Source organism: Dermacentor albipictus, chromosome 3, assembly GCF_038994185.2.
Source record: "Dermacentor albipictus isolate Rhodes 1998 colony chromosome 3, USDA_Dalb.pri_finalv2, whole genome shotgun sequence".
NCBI lineage: Eukaryota > Metazoa > Arthropoda > Arachnida > Ixodida > Ixodidae > Dermacentor > Dermacentor albipictus.
This window is the reverse complement of record NC_091823.1, coordinates 72,801,650-72,823,326: the sequence shown is the minus strand read 5'-3', so window position 1 is coordinate 72,823,326 and position 21,677 is coordinate 72,801,650. Positions and strand designations below refer to the sequence as shown.

Here is a 21,677-nt window from a genome sequence, read left to right as displayed (position 1 = left end):
GAGTAACTGGAAGTGAAGATTTATGGGGCATATAGTGATCCAAGTATGATGGCATATTACATTGTGTTCCAGCATAGAGTTTCATACTAAGTTTATTAGAGGAAAGTCAAGTACTTGTGTTTGGCACCAGCATGGATGGCATGCAAGGATCTATATAGACCAACTTTCGCGTATGAACTGCCTTTGTTTTTTTTTTGTATCAACTCATGAACGGCACCTCGCCAGGCATGGGCATTACAAATAAGCAAACGCGGGCTTATGCAAAATCTTACATCCATGTATCCACTTGAGCAAGCTGATCGGTAACAACAAAAAATTGGAGAACGCTTAAGCTTTGCCTTTAAGAGTGGAAAGCTATAGCATTCAAAGATCCCTAACTGCTTCTCACACTTCCCAACAGCTGCAGCTTACGTAACTGTAATATTTACCAAGAAATGCTGGGAGCGAATGCTATGCACGAAGGTGAGTGAATGAGCATTCTAGTAGAAAGACAGCCTCTTGTGTTGGTAGTGGATGCGGAGAGGCGAGTGCCATCTGGATAGTGTTGTTGCAACGAACCGAGCGCAGCGTGCCACTCTATGAATGGTAGAAATTCCGGAAAAGGGGCTTATGTTTGAGTTTCCAGGTGACAGAATTATGTTCTCTGGTATATTCAAATTACAATCTGATGCTATCATGTCTGTAGCTTGTGTTTAGGTTGTACATTACGATTTTTCTTACGCATCTTACTTTGAGGAATTCAATGAGTTCAGTTAATGCCTCTGCACCATATGGAGAGCCTGCTCGGTTCTGGTTCAGAATGATTTTTCGGTAAACAGCATCCCACACAAGATGCCGACACCCGATTTTATGCAACACGGGGCCCTTAACATTATCGGGTTAAAATTGCTTTCAAAAGGCTACAGTGGCTAAATATGCATGGCCCAACACACTAAATAATCAACAGGAAAGCCATCAGTTACATGCCATGTCAGGTTGAAAATCAGTAAATCATGAGTAATTGTTGCTTAAAAATGAATTTGATGTTCCCTCACGTGTATTGCACTTGACTGTACTCTGCAAGAACCACTGAACATTCAGATAAATGCATGCATGTGTTTATCCTCCAAGCAGCCACCCTCCTAGACTGAAGATACGTCATAGCTCTCAATAACCACATCAGACATCCCCCCTGCAGCACACAAGTATACGGCAGCCATATGCAAACAACATGCATACCTGCCAACCTGTGGAGTTCAAAATTCGTAAGAATCCCACGTACATAACACCAAATCGATGAAGAGAATAGTAGTATTTTTCTTTAAGTTTGCAATTAGCATGCACCCTTTCGTGGGATACATATGCATTTCATTAATGATTTAGGATTAGATGCAGCACACAGGCAGCAGCAAATGTGGAGCACCAAAAAGCCACAAACTGACAGGCAACACACCGCATTGTTTTTAAGACTACAGTGACGTTTTTAGCGATTTTGCTGCTGCCGGTTTCTCCTGCTTCACAAACTGTCTAATCAAAGCGGATACACCTTTGGTTCCCTTTTAAATCAGAAAGAAGCCTCTCAAGGGCATGATAGGAGATCAACAAGCGAAACTTGTTAGTTAAGAGAACATATTTTTACCAAAACTTAAACTATTCATAAAATTATAGGACGAGCCTGAACTTGCAAAGCGTATGGAAAATTCGGCAAGTTGGCAGTTATAAACATGGCTGTCCCTGTGTGAAATGAAGAGTGCATAAGACTGCTGTTGGAAATGTACTGTGCAGCAAGAACAGAAAAGAGTGAAGAGAAATATAAAGGGAAGCATTGCTCGGTATGTGAAGGTGATACAGGCTCCAAAATGGGATAAGGCCAGGTAGGAATGTTGCTTGCAGCAGTGGCATAGCGAGAAACTTACTTCGGGGGGCTCTCCGCTGACAACTACCACTTCTCCCCTTCCTTCAACTCTCTTTATGTATTTATATACATATATACATATACACACATGGAAGTTGTACACCATGCAAAGACAAACTTCTAGCACTCCTTAGACAAGAACGCTTTAACGTGCATGTATGTTTCTGCACTGCCAAAATAACACTTTGCTTAAACTTCTGACACGTTTTTAACTGCCAAGGCATAGAACCCCTTCACATCAAATTATGATATTATCCTTACGCTATTCTTAAAAATATTTAAGAAATTATAATTTCGTTTATAAATTGAGGCATTTATATAATGTATGTATTAAACTAACTACTTGTTACTGTAAAAACTTTTAAGTGCACTAAAGGAAGGCTTGGAGGCAAAAAAAATGACATACTGCAACAGCAGGGAGCAGTAAGCCCCAATAGACGTGCTCAACAAATTTGTACCACCTAACAAAAAACTCCACATACTCAATTCCTGCAGCACCTAGACTAACTGCCTCCTTTAGTAAATCTTGAGCCAATGTTCAGCACCTTACATGGAGCCACAATGGAAATGATGACAATGATGACAACTGCTGGGGTGCTCTGAGAAACCTCGGTGCAGGTTTCCAAAGTCTCTGATCGTTGCCGTACAAGTATGTGAAATCGTCAATCAGCCGCGAAGATGAACCATCCCTGACACATGGCACAGGTGATGAACACAGCATTTTGCCAAGACAGAAAGCATGCTACGTAAAGAAATTATGCAATTCATGGATTAAGTACAAAAGCCCTAGTTCCACAAATACAGTGGACAGCCATTAAAAAGACTTTAAAGAGAAAAATAGGTTGAGCTGCATTAGTAAATTAGCTCTTCAGAGTACCAAAAAATGGCTGTGGCTTAGGTAAGGTTAAGCCCAGGATGCGAAGCATACTAGCCTTTATTTTAGTTGTTGAACCACTGTTTAGCCTGGTGAACTGCTGTTGCTTGGCTATATTTGGTTCGGCTAGACGAAGAAACAACTCATGCATTACTTCTTCGCCTTCAAGAGTGGAACGCGACAGCGTTCCCGTCGACCCGCCAAGGGGTGTAAGACAATGGGCTACAGGGCAGCGACTACGCGCCCCGCATTGGACGCGGTGAGCGTCGAGCAAAGCAGCGTTCGGCGCGGCAACGAAATGTGCGCCTGAGCAAGAGACGCACGCCTTAGAAACAGCGCGTTTCTAAGGCAACACCGCATTCACTAGAGGCGCTTTTGTACCGCTTTGAAGCGTTGTACTCGTGGCTCAGTGGTAGCGTCTCCGTCCCACACTCCGGAGACCCTGGTTCGATTCCCACCCAGCCCGTCTTGCAAGAGTTGAGCCAAAGCCACTTCTCCTCTGTCGTGACGTCACGGTGTCACGTGATTTCATGGTCACCGCCGCGCCTGAGGAGCTGGGTTGAGCCCTCGTAATATGCTTCGCATAAAAAGCCACTCTTACCATGAGAGGAGGCTTGACAAGACCAAAAAATGAAAAACAAAAGAACGAACGATCGGCGTGGATGACACCTTAAGTTCTGGCACCAACCAGCCATGACGTCGTAGATTTTGAAGGCATCTTCTCTGGCTTAACTTCACCTGTCAAGATGGACAATAATGTTTTCTGAAGGAGCCAAGACACTTAACTTTAACTAATTTGAAAAACCTTTACTGTGCTATAGCAGCCAAGGTAAGAGAAAATACTTTGAAATCTGCGACATCACACTCATGTGCCGGAATTCAAGTTTCATCGAGAAATCTAAAAAGTAGAAGTGTGGCATTCATTTCTTTTTATTCTACTAAACATCCTATTACTGTGACATTAACAAATATAAGAGTTTTGAAAGAATACTTAACCAATGTTAATTGATTTAGTGTTTCTCTTTTGTGTTCCTTTAGATGAACCCAATTAAACAGAATCTTCAGATACACTGTATAATGTGCAGCTGGTTCGTTGTTTTCACATGAACCCCATACATCAAAAATCTGCTTAACATTTACTGTCCACTTGCTTATATTAAGTCAAACTTCCATGGTAATCACTGGTGCTTGCTTTGTGAGAGGCGCAAAGCCACCTCTTGCTCTGCAATAAGTAAATGGCATTTCTGTGTCCATAAACTAAGCCAGTGCTGATGATGATGTGAAAGAATGCAGGGAGGACAGGGTAGGGCAGGATTTTTGAGCAATTTGGCTGAAATACCAATTTCGACATTGACGGATCTATAAGTGGGAGCAAATGAACATTACTGAGTGGCCTGAATATAGGCGTATAAATTAATGCTTTGAGTCAGGCATGTTGACTAAATTTTTGATGCAAAAGTGCCCAATGGGCCATTGAGTGAAAAAGCCAGCAGTATCTGTAGCAGCGAAACATTTCATTGGCTCTGATGCCACATTATGAGCGTGCCTCATGTTCTCTTGACACTGGCTTGTGCTTGCTGGCTCAGGCCTCAATGGGTTAGAGGGCGAAAGGCAGCACCTGCTTCTGTGGTGTTGTGAGGAAAGAGGGCATCCAGACGCCACATCACACTCGCTCTTGGAAGCCTGTGTTATCTGTGTGTTCCTTTGCAGCACAAGCTCTTGCCTGCATTTCAAATGTGCCTCAGTAAGGTCAAATAAAAAAATTACAGGGTCTCTTAAGATCTCTCTCTCAAGAGGTGAACGGCAAAGCCGTCATTAGACATGTTGGTCATATCATAGCCATCAGTAGCCGTTACAAGTCATTTAACTCATTATTTGTCATTACTGGCAATTATCAAGCATATTTAGTCATTTCTAATGAATTGTAGTCATTACAATTTGTTGTTAGAGATATTGGTCATTTCGTAGTCATTACAAGTAATTTCAGTGACTAGTAATTACTGCTCACTAATAAGCATTTTTAGTCATTTGTAATCAATTGGTGTCATTACAAGCCATCATTAGACATGTTAGTCATATCATAGTCAACAGTAGTCATTTCAGTCATTATTAGCCAATACTGTTCATTACTAAGCATTTTTAGTAATTTCTAATCAATTGTAATAGTTAGAATTTGTCGTTAGACATATTCGTCATTTCAGTCATTATTAGTCATTCTTGGTTGTTGCTAAGCATTTTTAGTCATATTCAATTTTAGTCGTTACAAGTAGTCATTAGACATATTGGCCATTTCAGTCACTACAAGTCATTTCAGTCATTATTAGTCATTACTGCTCATTAGTAAGCATTCTTAGTAATTTGTAATCAACTGTCGTCGCTACAAGCCGTCATTAGACATATTGGTCATTTCATAGTCATTACAAGTTATTAGCAGTCATTACTAGTCATTATTAAACTCTACCAATCTCTATTTAACGTTATCATTTCATGTCGCTATAAATCATTTTTCCTTCTTTAATCTGTCTTTCGGCACACACTTTGGCTGTCAGGTCTGCTGACACAAACTTCACCATGAGCCTAGCCTTAATATGTTCCAAGCATTTCAATGTGCTCGCTTGCCTGTGAGGAGTTCATAACTGGAAGGACAGATCAGCGGCGTTCAATTGGTCATTAACACTTTCACATTCACAACTTATAAGAAATGCTTAGGTGTCCTCGAATATTTTTTTAGCATCTGCCTTTTTGATTTTAGCAAATTTGGCGATACGTTCTGGTAAGACAAAAAGGTTTTCTTGTTCCCTTCGAGTTTGTCTTAATGGTAGTCTACTGTATATAAATGTACATTGAAGCATAAGCAGATTGCAAAGGTAATACTAACTGTAAACTGCATGCGCTCACGTATGTCAAGAACTTTACCCTCTGCTTCAGCCTCACATCTTGTAGACACCGTTTCTTTTCGCATATAACCTGCACCCCAAACTACAACAGCCAAGAAATAAAAAAAAGAACAAAAAATATTCTGCACATATCATCCAATGAAATAACTGTATACAACAATGCTCAAATCTTTGCAAAAACAGTCTATTTGTGGATGCACTACTCATCCACGTTGTATCTTTGTCCGGTGGCTCTGTACCCTCATTATTTGGTGATGCTGAAAACACTATATTCACACGCCGGACATTATCATGGACAAACCAGTCACGTGACATGGGACGTGAATCGGATGACCTCGCAGTTAGCGCTCACACGACAGAGGATGACAGCACGAATGGAGCAGCTCTCGCATCGGCGATGGCGATGGAGCGAACACGAAGGAGCTGAAAATGCCAATGGCGATTTGGCTCGTTGTCGTATCACGAAGCACTTCGCAAGGACTGAGGGTGTACTGCAGGAACAGGTGACGTACGAGTTTACTGGCACCGCATGCACTACTATACACGAAATGGCAACCAGTAAACAGTAGAAGAATGTTCAACCATTAAAGAATGGGGAAGGGAGCTTCTACATGCAGGGTTCGGAAGAGGGCGGGTTCCCTACAAGATAATTAAACTGAATGGTGAACCTCACCTTGAAGTAAGGCTTCACAGTACCGCATGCCGCGCTGCAGTGAAGCTACACTTCGAGGCGAAATTCGCATATACCTGCACCCAAACTTTACTGTAAAATGGTCTTTTATGGAGCGGGTTATATGCACAAAAATATGGTAACAGTATGCACAACTCTAAAAATTCCGTTGCTCCGATAAGAAAGTATGTCACAGCAGTATTGTTCTTTGGAGCTTGCACGTTTATTCCACACATTGACAGCAAAATAGGACATCACTAGATACTGCTATGCAACAACATCAGTAAGGGGCCACTGTAATGCTTCCCACAGTTCTAAGAAATACAACACAGCAAGAAGTGACTACCCTCAACTGACTGGTGGCTTAAGTATAGAATGGCAGAAGGGCACCATTTGTAAATGGACAGATGCGACAACTTTAAAGAAATGCAAAAAGCACACAAAATCTCCTATAAAGCTTCATTCTTTGGGAAAAGTGCACACATCCTGCACCGAAGAAGTGTGTGCATAACTTTGCGCACACAACCTTACATCCAAGTACAAGAATGATGTTCCGAAGGTTTGAGGGGTAAATAATTGGCAGACACTCTCCTATATACAAACATTTGGGCAATCCGAGACAGATATACACCACTGTACGATGTTACACACCAGTCTATGCAATTCTTGTCAGCTTGAAAGGGGATATATTCGTATTTCGGGAAAATGTATCTTTATATAGATATTACAACAGTTTGCGCTGGGATTGTTTCAATCTGGTGTAGCATGACCCAAGTGATGACAAAATCCTACATTCACAACATGCAATATGCAACAAAGCGGAAAGCCACTAAAGCACGCCAGAATGTGTTCTTTAAGTTAAAAGAGTCACAGGTGTTGCCTTCCAGTTTTTGTCAGAATTGTAAATTGCATACACATAGTTGTTATTGCAAGAAAGAATGCGGTGCAATGACTGGCAGCATGTAAAGTTCGAGAACATATTGCCTGTACTGGTACACAAGCAGTGGCAGCTACGATACAGCAACAAGGAAGGCTCTAATGGCTGAACTAGCTAAGCGTGAATGTATCCTTAGGGCTAAAGGTAATGTCAAGATATCACATACCCTTCATCATACTTCAGAGGTGAAGTAAAGAAAGACGTTTCTCCATATATTCTAAGCGATAAGGCTTAAATAAGATGTGAAGCATTTCAGATGGCAGGATTCAAATTAACAGAGAAAGAGAGAACAACTTTGAATGGAAGGGGAAGAATAAATGGCAGGACTGACTTAAAACATCGCAATTGAGTCACTCAATATGTGTCGCATGTCACGTGACAACAGTGCAGCGTTGTTCTTTTGTTTTCTATTCCGTCTTGCAGAACCCTGGGACCAGTGTTGTATTTCATTCTAGTAAGGCACTTTACGCTCCTGAAAAACTAAAGTGCTTCAGCTCGAATCCTATAAAATACAATGAAAGTGACAAAAAAATGAAACAAGAAAAAATAAATAAATGCTATGCGGGGAAGTGGGCACTTCACAACGTTCAACTGAGAAGCAGAAAAAAAACAAACAAACGAAGAAGCAAGAAAGTGCAAAGGTGTTTGGTTTTAACCTCAAAATAGAATAATAAAAAAAGGCATGACCAGTATGAAAAAAAAAGCAAATGCAAACATTATACCTATTGAATAACAAAACATAAGCTACAGAGTGTCACTATAAATATTTAACCTCTCCCTCACATTCGGGCAATGTGCACTGGCCATGTGAACACTGACACAATGTGAACGGGCTGGAGTGAAAGGGTAGGGTCACTGCCCTCCCTTCTCACAAAATTTCTCGAGAAGTGGCATCAGTGAAGCAGATCCCTGATCTCCTGTTTCTCGGCAGCTTCCAGGTAAGTCTGGCCCTCGGGTGTCCTGCCATCCTTTGAGGCACCCTGTGCAAGAAACAACAGTACAATTAGGGAGAAAATGCATTTGTTTTGCAGTTTTTCTTTTTCACACTCAGAAGCGAGATGAAGACCCTGTGCCAGGGTGACCAACATCCACAAAAATCTATCGTGCTGATCCCACGCACTGAGGGATTGAGCGTAAGCGAAGCTTTGGTAAAGGGACAAAATGAAAGCCTGTATCTTGACAAGAGATGCACATCTGATTTCAGTGATGAACGTGCCCTGCAACTGTCAGTAAGATGGCAGAGAAATGCAACACGGCACTGCCACCAGCCATAGCATCCTAACCCTCAGACGCCACAAGAGTCGTCTACCAGAGCATGCACACCTGATGGAAACTGACAGGCACATGTGCTTTTGCTGGTTTGTGCGCTCACGCACACATGCTATGAGATGTGACGAACTTGCCAATACTCTCAAAGATCTACTTGGAGATTCCACGAGTGAAGTATGTGCACAACTGTGGCCCAACAGTTAGAGCATCGCCAATTATTTTTGTGTGTGAGCCATCCAGCAAGGTGGCAGTGGTGGCAGCAGCAGCCACGGTCAGCAAAGTGCAAAAGGGTTCGCTAAGAGTGCTCAGCTTTAAAACTTTGCATTTACGTTTGCCGTCTGTACGACTATCTGTTATACGCGTCGCACATCTCAGCTTGCTTGGCGACAACACTTTTTTTCACAGTACACTCAACTTGACCACTGCATCTGAAAGCCTACGACAGAAACAAAGGTATTTTGCTGGATTACCAATAATAGGGGCTTGCTTTCCCTGATTTCTTGAGCTGCAATTCCTTTCAATTTCTGAACAGCGTAGTTTAGGCTTGCCTTTAGGCAAGCTCTCCATAGATCAGTTAGAATTACCTGAAGTGTCAAAGTTGATAAGCATAATAAGCCATATTCACAAATACAAAATTGGAATGATCGAGGAAGCCATAAAAAATATGGGCAGCATGAAATCAGAAGGAAAGTCGCCGTTGGAAAGATGTACACAGTGAAAGATAAGCAGGGCATGTCACCAGCGATTTTGATGATATTACAAAGGCAGCAGAGGGACTTTCTTCCGAACTGTGCAGTATCCATAGCGGCAGCATGACTAATCAGTCATAGACAGGGTGGTACAGCTGTAACATCTTTTGCAGCAACATTTGGAGTAAACAAATTTTGATTTTGGAGCAGAATATTTTGAATTTGGAGCAGGTAAATAGGAAAAAAATGACATTTTTGGAATTGCAAATCTTGAATTTGAAGCAGCTGATTTGGTGCAGAACAATCTAACTCTGGAGCTCAATGAAGAAAGTGATTCCTTGTTTTGCATTAACTCCTGCAGTCACAGATTCGACTTCAGAGTACACAGAAGGCTGCTGTGTTCTGCTTTATAGCGTTTAGCAGTAGTACTATGAAGTTCCTTTACTTACAGCTCCCATAGTTTGATCTAATTCTAACAGCATTTTGGAACCCTTCACTATAACTGACATGTAAGTTTAGAAATTTTTTTTGTATTCAAAACACATGGAGGTGCGAGACTGTTGTTTCAAGCAAACTTGTCATTTCTGCTCGCTGCTTATTGCAGAAGTATATGATGCCTGAACACAAAATGTAATTCTGGTCCAATGCTATAATGCATGCATTCGCAATTTTTATTTTTTAGCTCTTTCAGGATTTCGGTGTAGCTCCAGCGTACGCTAGAGGAATATCCGCGTACGGCATATCGACCAGAACCAAGGGAAACCAGCTACACCAATATACAACGGCACACCTGAAGCATCATTGAAGCTTGGCTAGACGGTTACTATATTGCATTTTGCATGCATTCTTCCAATAATTATAACCATGATTTATCTACAAGTGCTTACTAAATGAGTGTTTTTGACTATTATTAATTATGCTGTGAATTTACAAGCACGTTTCCACCTGGATGTGGCGGTTTCAGAGTGCTTTGGTGTTCCTGTCAAGAATGACTGGGCGCAATTGCCACTGTACTGAATCCTCTTATCACTATTGCTAATAGATGCATTAGTAACTGTGGCCGTCATTCGCAATACAATGTCAAACTAGTCAGCTTTCCAATACCAGTCTCGATCGGCATAAACATGTTCATGTACTTTGCTTGTTCCTATTTGCCACGTTAAGCAACATATCTTTATGCCTTAATGATCTAGACAATGAGACCACCACGTGACCCCCCCCCCCCCCAAAAAAAAATTGCAGTGAGGCCTTTACTTGTGTGCTTTGGCCACATTTAACATAGTTGCGATGCAGCAACTCACAGATTGCAGTCTGTATCAAAAGGACTCCCATTACTCAAACCCCTTTATCGTTCCCCTGGTGCTAGCACCAAGAGCACCAGGTAAGAAAATATTAGTGCTTGAAAAAAGCAGTAACATTCTAAGAACATGGGTGCTTCAAGCGACTTCAAACAGAATGTACTTAGAATCAAATACGACTGGTGCACTGCTTCGATGTTCTTTGAAAGCGGCGTGGAGCTCATTCGAAGCGTTCACATTTCTTTTTGACAATGTGCACTCGTGCCTCCATACACAAAAACCGCACACAAATAAAATTTAGCGAGTATTAACATGTGTCTCCCAACGCCAGGTTAAAGTGGGTGACCAGAGCAGCCTACCGGCCCTGCTGGCAGATATGATTGGGCACACACATTGTAGTCTTGTGGGTTAAGTACTAAGATATGTAACTCATAGGTCCCCGAAAGAACACAAACGTGGGTTCGCAGGTGTGGTACTGCGGTCATGCATTATCGCACGTGAATGCAGCAGAACGCTAGCTGGAGTGGAGTGATACTCGATGACTTTCAATATCCCCGAGGAAGAAGCCAACAGAATTCAGGCTATTTACCTTGCTCCCACTTCCCTCCAAAGCTAGCTTGAACACGAACACTTAATGGTCGCGCTCAGTGTTTAGGAGCAGCTCGGGCACATAATGAGGAGATCTTACAGTTCTGGCTCAGCATAGCACAGCGAGGTGCAAATGTAGCACTTTGGCGCATATGATGCAGCTGTAACACCTCCATCATCGTGACAATCAGGAAACAGAAGTTCCATATGTAACTAGCAATGAGGTTAGATGGGCTTAGGAAGTCATGTCCAGGGGAAAAGTGGCAGGAAAAGATGGAATAACAGCAGATTTCATCAAAGATGAAGGAGATACCCTCAAAAAGCTTGAGACCCTTTATTTGCAATGTTTGAAGACTTGGATGTGCACAAGAGAGTTGGTAGAATGCCAACATCATACTAATCCATACGGGTGATACCAAAGAAATGAAGTATTATAGGACTATTAGCTTGACATCAGTATTGGACAAAATATTCACCAAGGTAATTTCCAATAGAATCAGCAGAACATTGCACTTCAGTCAACCTGAAGAACAGGCTGGCTTCAGCAAGTGGCATATTCAACGAGTCATATTCATGCAATCAATGAGGTAAATGAGAAATCTGCAAAATACAACCGACCTCTCTATATGGCTTTTATAGATTATGGGAAGACATTTGATTCAGTAGAGATACCAGCAGTCTTGGAGACATTGCATAATCATGGAGCACAGGAAACATATGCGAATATCTTAGCAAATATGTATCAAGATTCCACAGCTACCTTAATTTTTCAGAGGTAAGGCAGAAAACACTGATCAAGAAAGGAGTTTGGCAAAGAGACACAATATCTCCAATGTAAATATGTATAAAGTGCATTGCTTGCTTAGACGTATTCAAGTTAAGCTGGGAAAGATTAAGAGTAAGGATCAATGAGGAGCATCTCATCAACTTGCAGTTTGGAGATGACATGCCCTGTTCAACAATGATGGTTATGACTTACAACAAATGAGTGAGGACCTTAGCCAACAAAATGTAAGAGTGGGTCTGAACATTAATAGGCAGAAGACTAAGATAATGTCCAATAGCCTGGCAGGAGAACGAGAATTCGTTATTGAGGCATGAAAAAGCATGAAAAATTGTCAGACTAGATTGAAATAGGCACAGTGCACAGTCACTCTAGTTCACTTGCAGTGCTATTGCACTTCAACCATTTGGATTCTTAGCTATATTTGGGGCAGGCAGAATGAACTCATCATTTTTTTGGGCATTCAAATGTGCTCTGGGAGAACTGACAGCATAAGAGAATGGAAACAATACATGACACTTTTCGAGGGAGCTATAAGTGTGAAAGGAGAAGCAGCAAGTAAACATGTACAAAGTGGCATCCAATGTGCACTAGGAAAGTATTAATAAAAAAAAGACAAACAACACCCATGAAACTTCTGTAAAGCAGTTAAATTAAAATTAAATTCTGAGGTTTTACGTGCCAAAACCTCTTTCTGATTATAAGGTACGCCGTAATGGAGGACTCTGGAAATTTAGACCACCTGTGGTTCTTTAACGTGCACCTAAATCTAAGCACACAGGTGTTTTCGCATTTCGCCCCCATCGAAATGCGGCCGCCGTGGCCGGGATTCAATACCGTGACCTCGTGCTCAGCAGCCCAGCACCATAGCCACTGAGCAACCCCGGCGGGTTAGTGTAAAGCAGTGTCTTCTGTCCACTGTGACTTGAAAATGCCAGACTTGAATTTCATGCGTCCTCCTCTACCGCAAGCCTGGACAAAGATTGCTAGCCAAAGCAATAAAAAATGGCTAACCCAAACTAAAGGTATTGTGCAGCTTTGAGAACACCTGCTGTGGTACAGTGAACCCTTGTTATAACGAAATATTTTACTTTAATCATTGCTTTATTTGAAACGTCTCTCAGTCCTGACCAAACACGTGCATTTTAAACCGGATTACTCAAGCATATTGATAAACCACTCTGCTTAGAGTGAACTATACTCCGTTACATACATAGCAGTCAATGCTGTGGAAGCTATGCAAGAAGTTCGGTCAAGAAAAGTTACCACTCCGCACATTCCGTCTATGCTTCGCTGTGCGCCAACAATGTTCGCTCACACTAGCATGCATGTGAGGTGCCCCGTGACGGGTTGCAAATATAAAACCCGAAAAGAACGACAAAAATAAAAATTACCGTATTTACTGGCATAATGATCACATCCCTGAATTTTGTCGTCAAAATTCGATTTTGTTCTTTCCTGTGTAATGATCGCACCCCGAACTTGCCACAGCGATATGTCGTGTGCCAAGTTTAGCTAATGATGATTGCGCTTACGATCTGTCAAACGCTGTCGAATGCTACGTGAACGACTCATCAAGACATACCAAGCGGTCTGCATGCACCAAAGATTCTTAAGCAGATGCCCCATTTTATTCCTTTCATCACTTTCCACAATTCCATGAAAAATAAGAAGCTACAACCGTACTTGCCTTGGCTTTATTATTTGTAGGCTTTATAATGGTTACGGTCAACAATAACAACAAAAAAAGGTGCCTTTCAATTCTTCTTGTCAGCACTCGTGGGCACGCAACAAATAGCGAGCGGAAACGATAGTAGCCACATTTACACTGATACGTTAGAAGTGTACCCTATTCATATGCCGGCGCTTGTAACACAGCGAAGATATTCACCCGCCCTTAGCGGAAACGTGCTGTATTAGGATAGTAGTGAAGACAAATGCCGCAGTTTCTGCAGCATACCCGCCATGTGTTTCTATGTCACTCCAAGTGAACATGGCTACGTTATTGCCACAGACTTGCTGATATTAACGATATCATTCATTACTGATATGGAAGAAACTGTTTCAATGCGCGTAATGTACTCACACACACACACAAAAAAATATCTCGGCGCGTTCGGCTTGCTCCGCCGGCCACCATGTTTGTTTTGTGTCCCGCACTGTTACAGCGGCAGCTACCTTGTTTGTTGACCTGTTGTCATCCCGCAGCAAATGAGAAATGAAAAAAATGTCTTTCTTTTCGTGGAAAATTTAACCCGCGCAATGATCGCACCCCTGAATTAGTGGCAATTTTTTTTACAAAAAAGAGCTACCATTATGCGAGTAGATATGGTATCTAAAACAATGCCTTTGCAGTCGTATACCACAGTGGTTTGTTTCTGAGGATTAAAACTTGCTACATTCAATACTGAGCCTACATATAAACCAGTCATGCATAACTGTGGTAAAAAAACATAGAACTATATCCAAGTGCGAACAAAGCCACTGCAAGAAGTCTCATTAGCCTCCCCAAAGTGGACTGCAATGTATGGAACGGAGTATAGCAAGCGGTGGGTATGCACTCACTGCGGCGCTTAGCGCCTTTCTCACCAGACCTTTCCTTGTGACATACCCTCTAATCACTTAGAAAATGCTAACAAACTTTTCATGCCAGCCTGCACACAGTAGCGACAAACACTGAGCGTGAGCATATGGCAAGATAACTTGGAAGAAAAATTTTGCCACCTGGGCTATAAAAAGTGGCATCATATAGCCAGGGCTACCCTACTGAACTGTTCAGGCATGTGAACTTGCCATACCACATTGGAGAATTGAAGTCAGAAACAAAAGAGCAATGACGGTTGGCACTTGAAAGGCAAAGTGCAGTCGACCGATGTTTTAACAGTACCGAGCGAGCGTCATCAGGCCAGCCGTTGAACACCTTCTAACGGCGCAAAGTGACTAGATCAAGAGAAAGAGATCAACAAGTCCTTGCTGACCCCATTGCCTCACGCCGTTAGAAAGCGCTAACCGGCTCGCTTGTCAACGGTCGCGTGGTACTGTTGAAGAATCTGTAGACCGTACACATTTGAGTTTCCAGCTATCCAGAGTTTCTAACAGACACCTAACAGATAAAACACTGTTTTTCAAGTGTTGCAAAAGAAAAGCCAAATGTAAATGGGGAAGGGGAGGGGACATCTAAATAAAGCTCAAAAGCAAAGGGCTGTACAAAGTGCAGCTACAAAAAATTAATTTCAGTGCTGATACAAAGCTCACAGCAGTGCAGTTTGCCACTTGCCCTGACAGTTTAAAGCTCAGCTATAGAAGTAGGAAGTAAAACTAGGCTACAAGCTGCAAAGGGAGCGACTACAGTCGAACCCACTTATAACGATACTGTTTTTGACAATATATTGGTTATAACAATGAAAGGCTGCTGCATTACGAAATTTTGCATGCTTTTCATGGTGAAATAACCAGCTTAGTACAATGCCCTAATGCCGTATTATCGGTTATAACGATGAAGTCTGGCTGCTGTGTGTCCGAGCCAAAAGGTAGTGAAATGTCAAATCCTTGAAAAAAAAAAAAAAAAAAAAAAACGAGAAATTCGAGCCGCTACACGACGGTCCACTGCTCCAACAGCTGCTGTGTGCTCATTTTCCAGCCTTCTCCACACGCCTCTCTCCCATCGCCTTTCCACCTCTTTGAACACGAATGGGCTGTGCCCATAGCTCTACACTGCGCCACCCTCCGAAACTTGAATGGACCGCACCAACTGCGCTGCTCCCAGGATTCTCACATGTTGCTTGCTGGCTCCTCATTCAGTGCAGTTGTACAAACAGCTTAATTGCTCGCATTCGTCTTTGTTGGTTGCATTGAAATCGTTCCTGGCAATGTGGTTTCTCAGCCTTGTGTGACTCGCCGCCGAAACAGAACATGGCTGATCAGCCTACTGATCATCGGCAATGCAGACGTTGCTGGTGAAAAGAAAGCGCATGGCTATAGATTTGGAAACTAAGTGCTTCTAACCAATGAGGCGATCGTTGCGAACATTCTTGCATTGGATAGCAATGGTGACAACGGCAGCGATGACGCATAAGGGCAGGCTGCTTCAACGTTGTCCTCACAGGAGATGATTCAGTCCCTCTGGGGCTTCATTTTCGCAAGGAACCTTCCGCTGCACTATGTGGAGCACCTGGATGCCTTGGAGAATGATGTCGGCAAGCTTTGCGTAAAGCATGCAAGGCTGACGGACACAGGGTTTTCTCATGCAGGCCAGTGAGAAGTACGTGGCGAGATGCTTGTGGCGATCAAAGCGCTGCCTCAGCGGTGCTTGAATATTACTTGCCACTCGTGACCCCTCTTTGCAGTTGTTATAGCAATTCCATTCTTTCAAGCCAACAGTTGCAGCTTGTTAAACGCAATCGGAGCACTTAGGAAGCAGTTAAACGAGTGAACACAATCAGCAGCCACAGGGAGGAAGGTGGTGGAGATGGGTACTGGCCTCCCCGCCATTAAAGGGCTCCTCACAAGGTCTGGCCATTTTGAGCTGACAAGCGCAGAGCATACATTGCATGATAACAATAGTGCCTGCAAAGTATTACATTGCTACGCGCCGTGGAAAGATACGAAATTTCAATCCGAACGCCATTTCCTTTTTCATTCGCGGCCACCACGCTCTAAGCCGGATGGTGACATAATCGTGCCCCTGCGCCTACATACTCGTGTCCGCAGTGTGACGTCGCTCTTGGTGACACAACATAGAGAATTAGTCAAGACAACATCTGTTATCCGTGCGATCTGTTGCTTGAATTGACGAATTGAAGTTTAGAGAAATAATAAAACACACAAACAGAATGTGTGCGTGTTTTTTGTTTTACTTCGCACCGAAACAAGACAGATGTACTTCTGCTTCGTCTGCTTGTTCCCATGGTCGTGCGCTCGCATGCGCAACTACCAAACTACACTATTTTCTACCATGTTCCAGCATGTGATCACGCTCTGGGATCCGCTTGTTCTGCCTCAGTATACATGTAGCACTGAATTATACCGCTAGTCATGTTTCCTTGTGCACTGCGCGCAATATCATGCACTGCGTGAACGAGACAACAGCTCGCGTGCGGCGCGGTCAGAGGAAATGCATAGCGCAGGAAAAAAAAAAAGGCGTGGCGAAAAAAAAATGAAGGTGGGGCCTCTGACGTATGTGTCACGCAATACTCGAGGTCTGGTATGGGAGAATACTGGGAAAGAATTTCGCTTGCGAAGGCTAGACGGGGCGAGTGGAGAGAGCGTCTTGCTTGGCAGTAGAGTCTGCCTGCTGAAATCATGGGTTGGCGGCACTAAAATATTTCTATCCTGGCTATTATAAGGAGCCGATTTGAAAAATTTTTGTGGCAGAACGCTCCCTAGAGGACACGTAACAACTTCTAGCGTATAACCAAGATTTGCTATGGAGCCTGGTGAGGGGCCTTTTAAAGTTTTCTCACATCAGCTTTGCCATCTCCCAATTTTTTTTCATGCAACCCAGCTATAGAAATGAAATTTTTAGGCACTTGACTGTTGTTATAAGTGGGTTCAATTGTATACAGATGCACATGTCATTTAGATATTAAGCTGCCCATGTTGTAAGTACTGCAGAGTCTGCAATAGGCGCAGAGTTTTTCCCTGAAATATTTAGTGCAAAAGTACCTTCTTGCTTATATATATAATTTGACATAGTTTGAATAGTCTTCTAGCCACCATAGAAAAAAGAAAAAGATGTGGAGAATGTGTCGCTGTTTTTGTCGTTGCCATCGCAAATTTAAGAAACTTTGGTGGGCATGCATACTTTACTACTACCTCGAGGTGCAATATCAGCAGGTCTCAGTAAAACATTAGTGCTTCATTTCGAAACGATGTGATAGAATATGCAGAAACGGATGGATGCATAACAGCACAACACCACTTCAGGGCTTCCGAAAACAGACAGTGCATTAGTGCAACCGTACACTTTCACTGAAAGCTTTGTGGGCACTGCACTGTTCATAGTTAAGACACCAGGGAGGTATTTTTATGCCAGCATTGTGCAGAAGTTCTCCCGGTAATGACAGATTTGATTATTGCAAGAGCTGTTGAATTCTCTCTTAAGTTTGTAGTTTCATGAAAAGGAAAGGCTTGTCTTTTCATTGGAGCAGATGAGCTTTCAGCGCTTTACAATCAGAGTGACTATTAGCTGGGACAAATTGACAATGTGAAGAGAGGTCTCGTTGGCAACCACAGACTGCAAACACGGTGCGAAAAACCTCAAACTCGTGAGCAGGACGACGAGTAAATGGCTGGCAGTAACCCGAAGATGCTTACAGGCCAGCTGCAGTGATTACCACGACTGCACCTCGGGTGTTTGTCAATCAGTGCCCGATGATAGTGTTATTTTTGCTTAGAAGTATTGATAACAAATGTGTCCGACGTCCCCGAAGATGATAAGCTGCGGGATGTCCATAGCAACTAGTGGTAATTCCGGATAAGCATCCTGTCAGTTCAGATAAGTTGCATATGTGGATTTCGACTCTGAGGATAACTGAGTGAATTGACCAAATAAAATGTGTTTTGCAGTTACACAACATTGTACACAGGATAATTTTTTTTTCCCTCAAGGCAAGGGGTTGACCTACATTTCAGATTCACTTATATTCCACGTTTACATTATTTTTTTTATTTGCAGAGCAGCGACTGCCAAGTCATGAGGTGTTCATTTTCAGCCACCGCACAGCTCGGTGGAACTGGAGAGTTTTCCTTTCAGACTCTCATGGCACTCCCAGTGCTATGAGGTTGTTCCTCAGAACTAATACCCAAAGTACTGTATGCCTTTTAAGCACAATTAAGAACAGATTACAACTGTGACAAGTAACTTCAATAGTTTTTAGCAAGACAAGTTTCATAGCGATGCTGCCCTTTAAGTGATAAAGAGCTGTGCACACCAGTGACAATACCTAGAACTACTCAAAATATAAGTAAACGTTACAGTGATCAACACAGGAAACATGTTTTGCAAGGTTATGACATGCTGCTAGTGTCATTACAGCCCTGTCACATCAAAAGATTGCATTTGGCTGCTGCGTCAAGCCAAGAGTGCCACACTGTAAAAGGGGCTCACCTTCTCGACCATGAGCTTGACACAGGCAGTGTGGCCTTCCCATATAGCTGCTAGTAAAGCTGAAATTCCATATTTGTCCTTAGCCTGGAAAAGATGCCACAGCAATGTACATTAAATCTCTTGTTGCAGCCTTCCAGACATTAAGTGCAATCACACATAATATAAAGCCACGATTTAGGCACGTGTGGCAGATGACAATGAAGAAACCACTTGGGCTATGGCCTTCTTGTGTCCATATTTATCATGCAACCCTAACTCATATTGCTGGTGCGCACACCATACTCGCAGGTCACATGAAAGCTTTGTGTGTTCTCTGCTCGCGCTGTTGTTACAAACTGCAGTAATACCAACTCACCCAATTTTCCATTCTATTGGCCCATGAAATTGAGTACCCACCTGCGGCAAGTAGTTTTTTTGCTCACTTTCATTTTCCTTTACCCGATTATTTTGATGTGTCAATTACACAAGAATTAACATCACCTATGCATTCTCTGGCTTCATTGTCTGTTATTCGTATGGTTTAAACTAACAAAAAAATTTAGCCTCTCGGGTCCCTTTATTCTTCTCGCTCCGTGCTGGACACTGCTTACGGACGTTTTTTTTTTTTTAATTAATTTTAACTTCGCATCTTAGCTTTCATGAGACCCCTTGAGTGCAAGTCTCATTCTCAGAACAGTGGTAACAATGTTTCACCTGACCTGCTAAATGTGGCATTGCCATCTCTGGTACTTACATTCACGTCAGCACCCTTGTCTATCAAGTATCTAAGAACGTCAGCCTGGCCATAATCGGCTGCATGATGTAGTGGAGGTCTGCCATCAATGGAGGCATTCACATCCAAACCCTGAGAAAGAAAGAAACTTAAGGTACAGCATAAGAGATCTCAAAGTACTTGTCCGTTCACAAATTCATTCGGGTCGTCAAGTGTGGGACACCACTAACACAATATATATATATATATATATATATATATATATATATATATATATATATATATATATAATCTTTTAAGATTTTCTGTTACTGGGGCAGCCAGGTTTTGGTACATGTGTCACTGTCCGTGTTTTGTGTTGTGCTGTTAAGGAAGTCATTGTGGCTAAAATGCCTATTTATTTGTGTTCGCACTTTCCATGAAGATAACATTTCACAGTGGGTCCTGTTTCATAGCCTGTTTTGATCTATTTTTACTATGCTACATTGTTGGGGCCATATTCAATATAAGATAATATGTCTGTGCACTCATGGTGAGCCTTTCTAGCAGCTTTATGGAGCTCACAACCACCAATAAGAATATATAAATGTGTATTTAGGCATTGTCTGCAGATAACTATCCGTGTTACAGCACAAATTTGAGATTTGGGGCCGGCTAACCTGCCGGGTACGTATGAGTAGATTGAGAACTGTTAGCACCCACATTTAGGTTGTGTAGTAGGAAGTTAACAGCGGCAATATATGTGCATTTAAACGTCATGGGCACCAGCTATCCAACATTTCCTCCCTCCTCAAACTACTACTGTGTTTGTAGCAGTTGCTCTGTGAAAGCTTTACAATATGATATTTAGTGTTCCAATGAAAAGCGGCAAGCAACAGAAATGAAAAGTGACAAAACAACTCGTGGCACATATATGGTCGACAACCTGTGCAAACAAGAACGCGAAATTACTCTCAACATATAGCTTTTAAAATGCTCCTATTAACTAAAAGCTGGCTGGTTGATTTCGAGTGCACACCTTCAATTTAGACCTCACGCGAGAATATGCAAAAGCAAAAGTTCTTCGCTCTAAAAATGGGCTATATGTAATGCACAAACTCGGTTTGATGAGCCTGCCAGTGTAATAACTTCCCTGCGTTCCCAAAAGAAATTAAGTATGGCGATGTTTCATAAGTTGATTTTATTTGTTCGAAATACTTACAGAAGGCCACTACCAAAGGTAATAAAGCGTCATAATTCCTGTTCAACAAAAAGTATCGCGTTACCGGGGTTACTGTGACATAACAAATGAAAAATAGCTAAAAGAAGTTCCCTGTCGCGTTCCTCGTCTAAATGGAACGCTTCCGGCCCCTGAGATACCGTTACACGAAAATCTTTGATTGCCTCATACACACACAGACCATTACTATCAAAGCAAAGAGACATGCACGAAAAACGGGAGTACGACTACTGCCCATTTATAAAATATTAAGGGCAGAACCATTGCAGCTCTTGTTAGGCAGACGATGCCAGGAAAAATTCAGTACGCCAATCGCAACTGTCAAGCGAAAGCAAATTTGCCGATAAAGGTGCCGCCGGTTTAGTCAGACACTAAATGCGTGGCGGTGAGAGCGCGCAGGACCATTACGTAACGACGATATTTTTGGCAAACGGCTGATAATGTGTCAACGGTGCCCGGGCGACCACTACGCCAGTAAACCGAGACCACCGAGGGAGATAGGGCGGCATCGGCATTTCCGCTAGTAGTACGCACCTTTTGCTCGACGCAATCCTTGACCTGCTCGAGGTCGCCATTCTTCAGGCTCCACAAGAAATCAGCGCTCATCTTTACAGCTTGTGGTAAAATCAAAGGAAGAAACGCAAGCTGTCGCGGAACGCAAATCTCAAGTTGGATACCCACTCATTGAGAAAATTGCGGCTCGTTGTTGCCAACAGCTGAAACAAAACCACTGCTGTA

The 21,677-nt window shown here is 42.5% G+C and overlaps 1 protein-coding gene across 1 annotated transcript; it reads right to left on the bottom strand.

Moving 5' to 3' along the window:
- Nucleotides 1-6,536: 6,536 nt before the first annotated feature.
- Nucleotides 6,537-21,677, bottom strand: LOC135900653 (myotrophin-like). The gene is made up of 4 exons (XM_065430172.2): nucleotides 21,474-21,677; nucleotides 19,742-19,852; nucleotides 19,009-19,092; nucleotides 6,537-8,252 (listed from the first exon to the last, which is right to left on the bottom strand). The coding sequence occupies exons 1-4, from the start codon at nucleotides 21,543-21,545 to the stop codon at nucleotides 8,166-8,168; spliced, it is 354 nt and encodes a 117-aa protein (XP_065286244.1). The 5' UTR covers nucleotides 21,546-21,677; the 3' UTR covers nucleotides 6,537-8,165.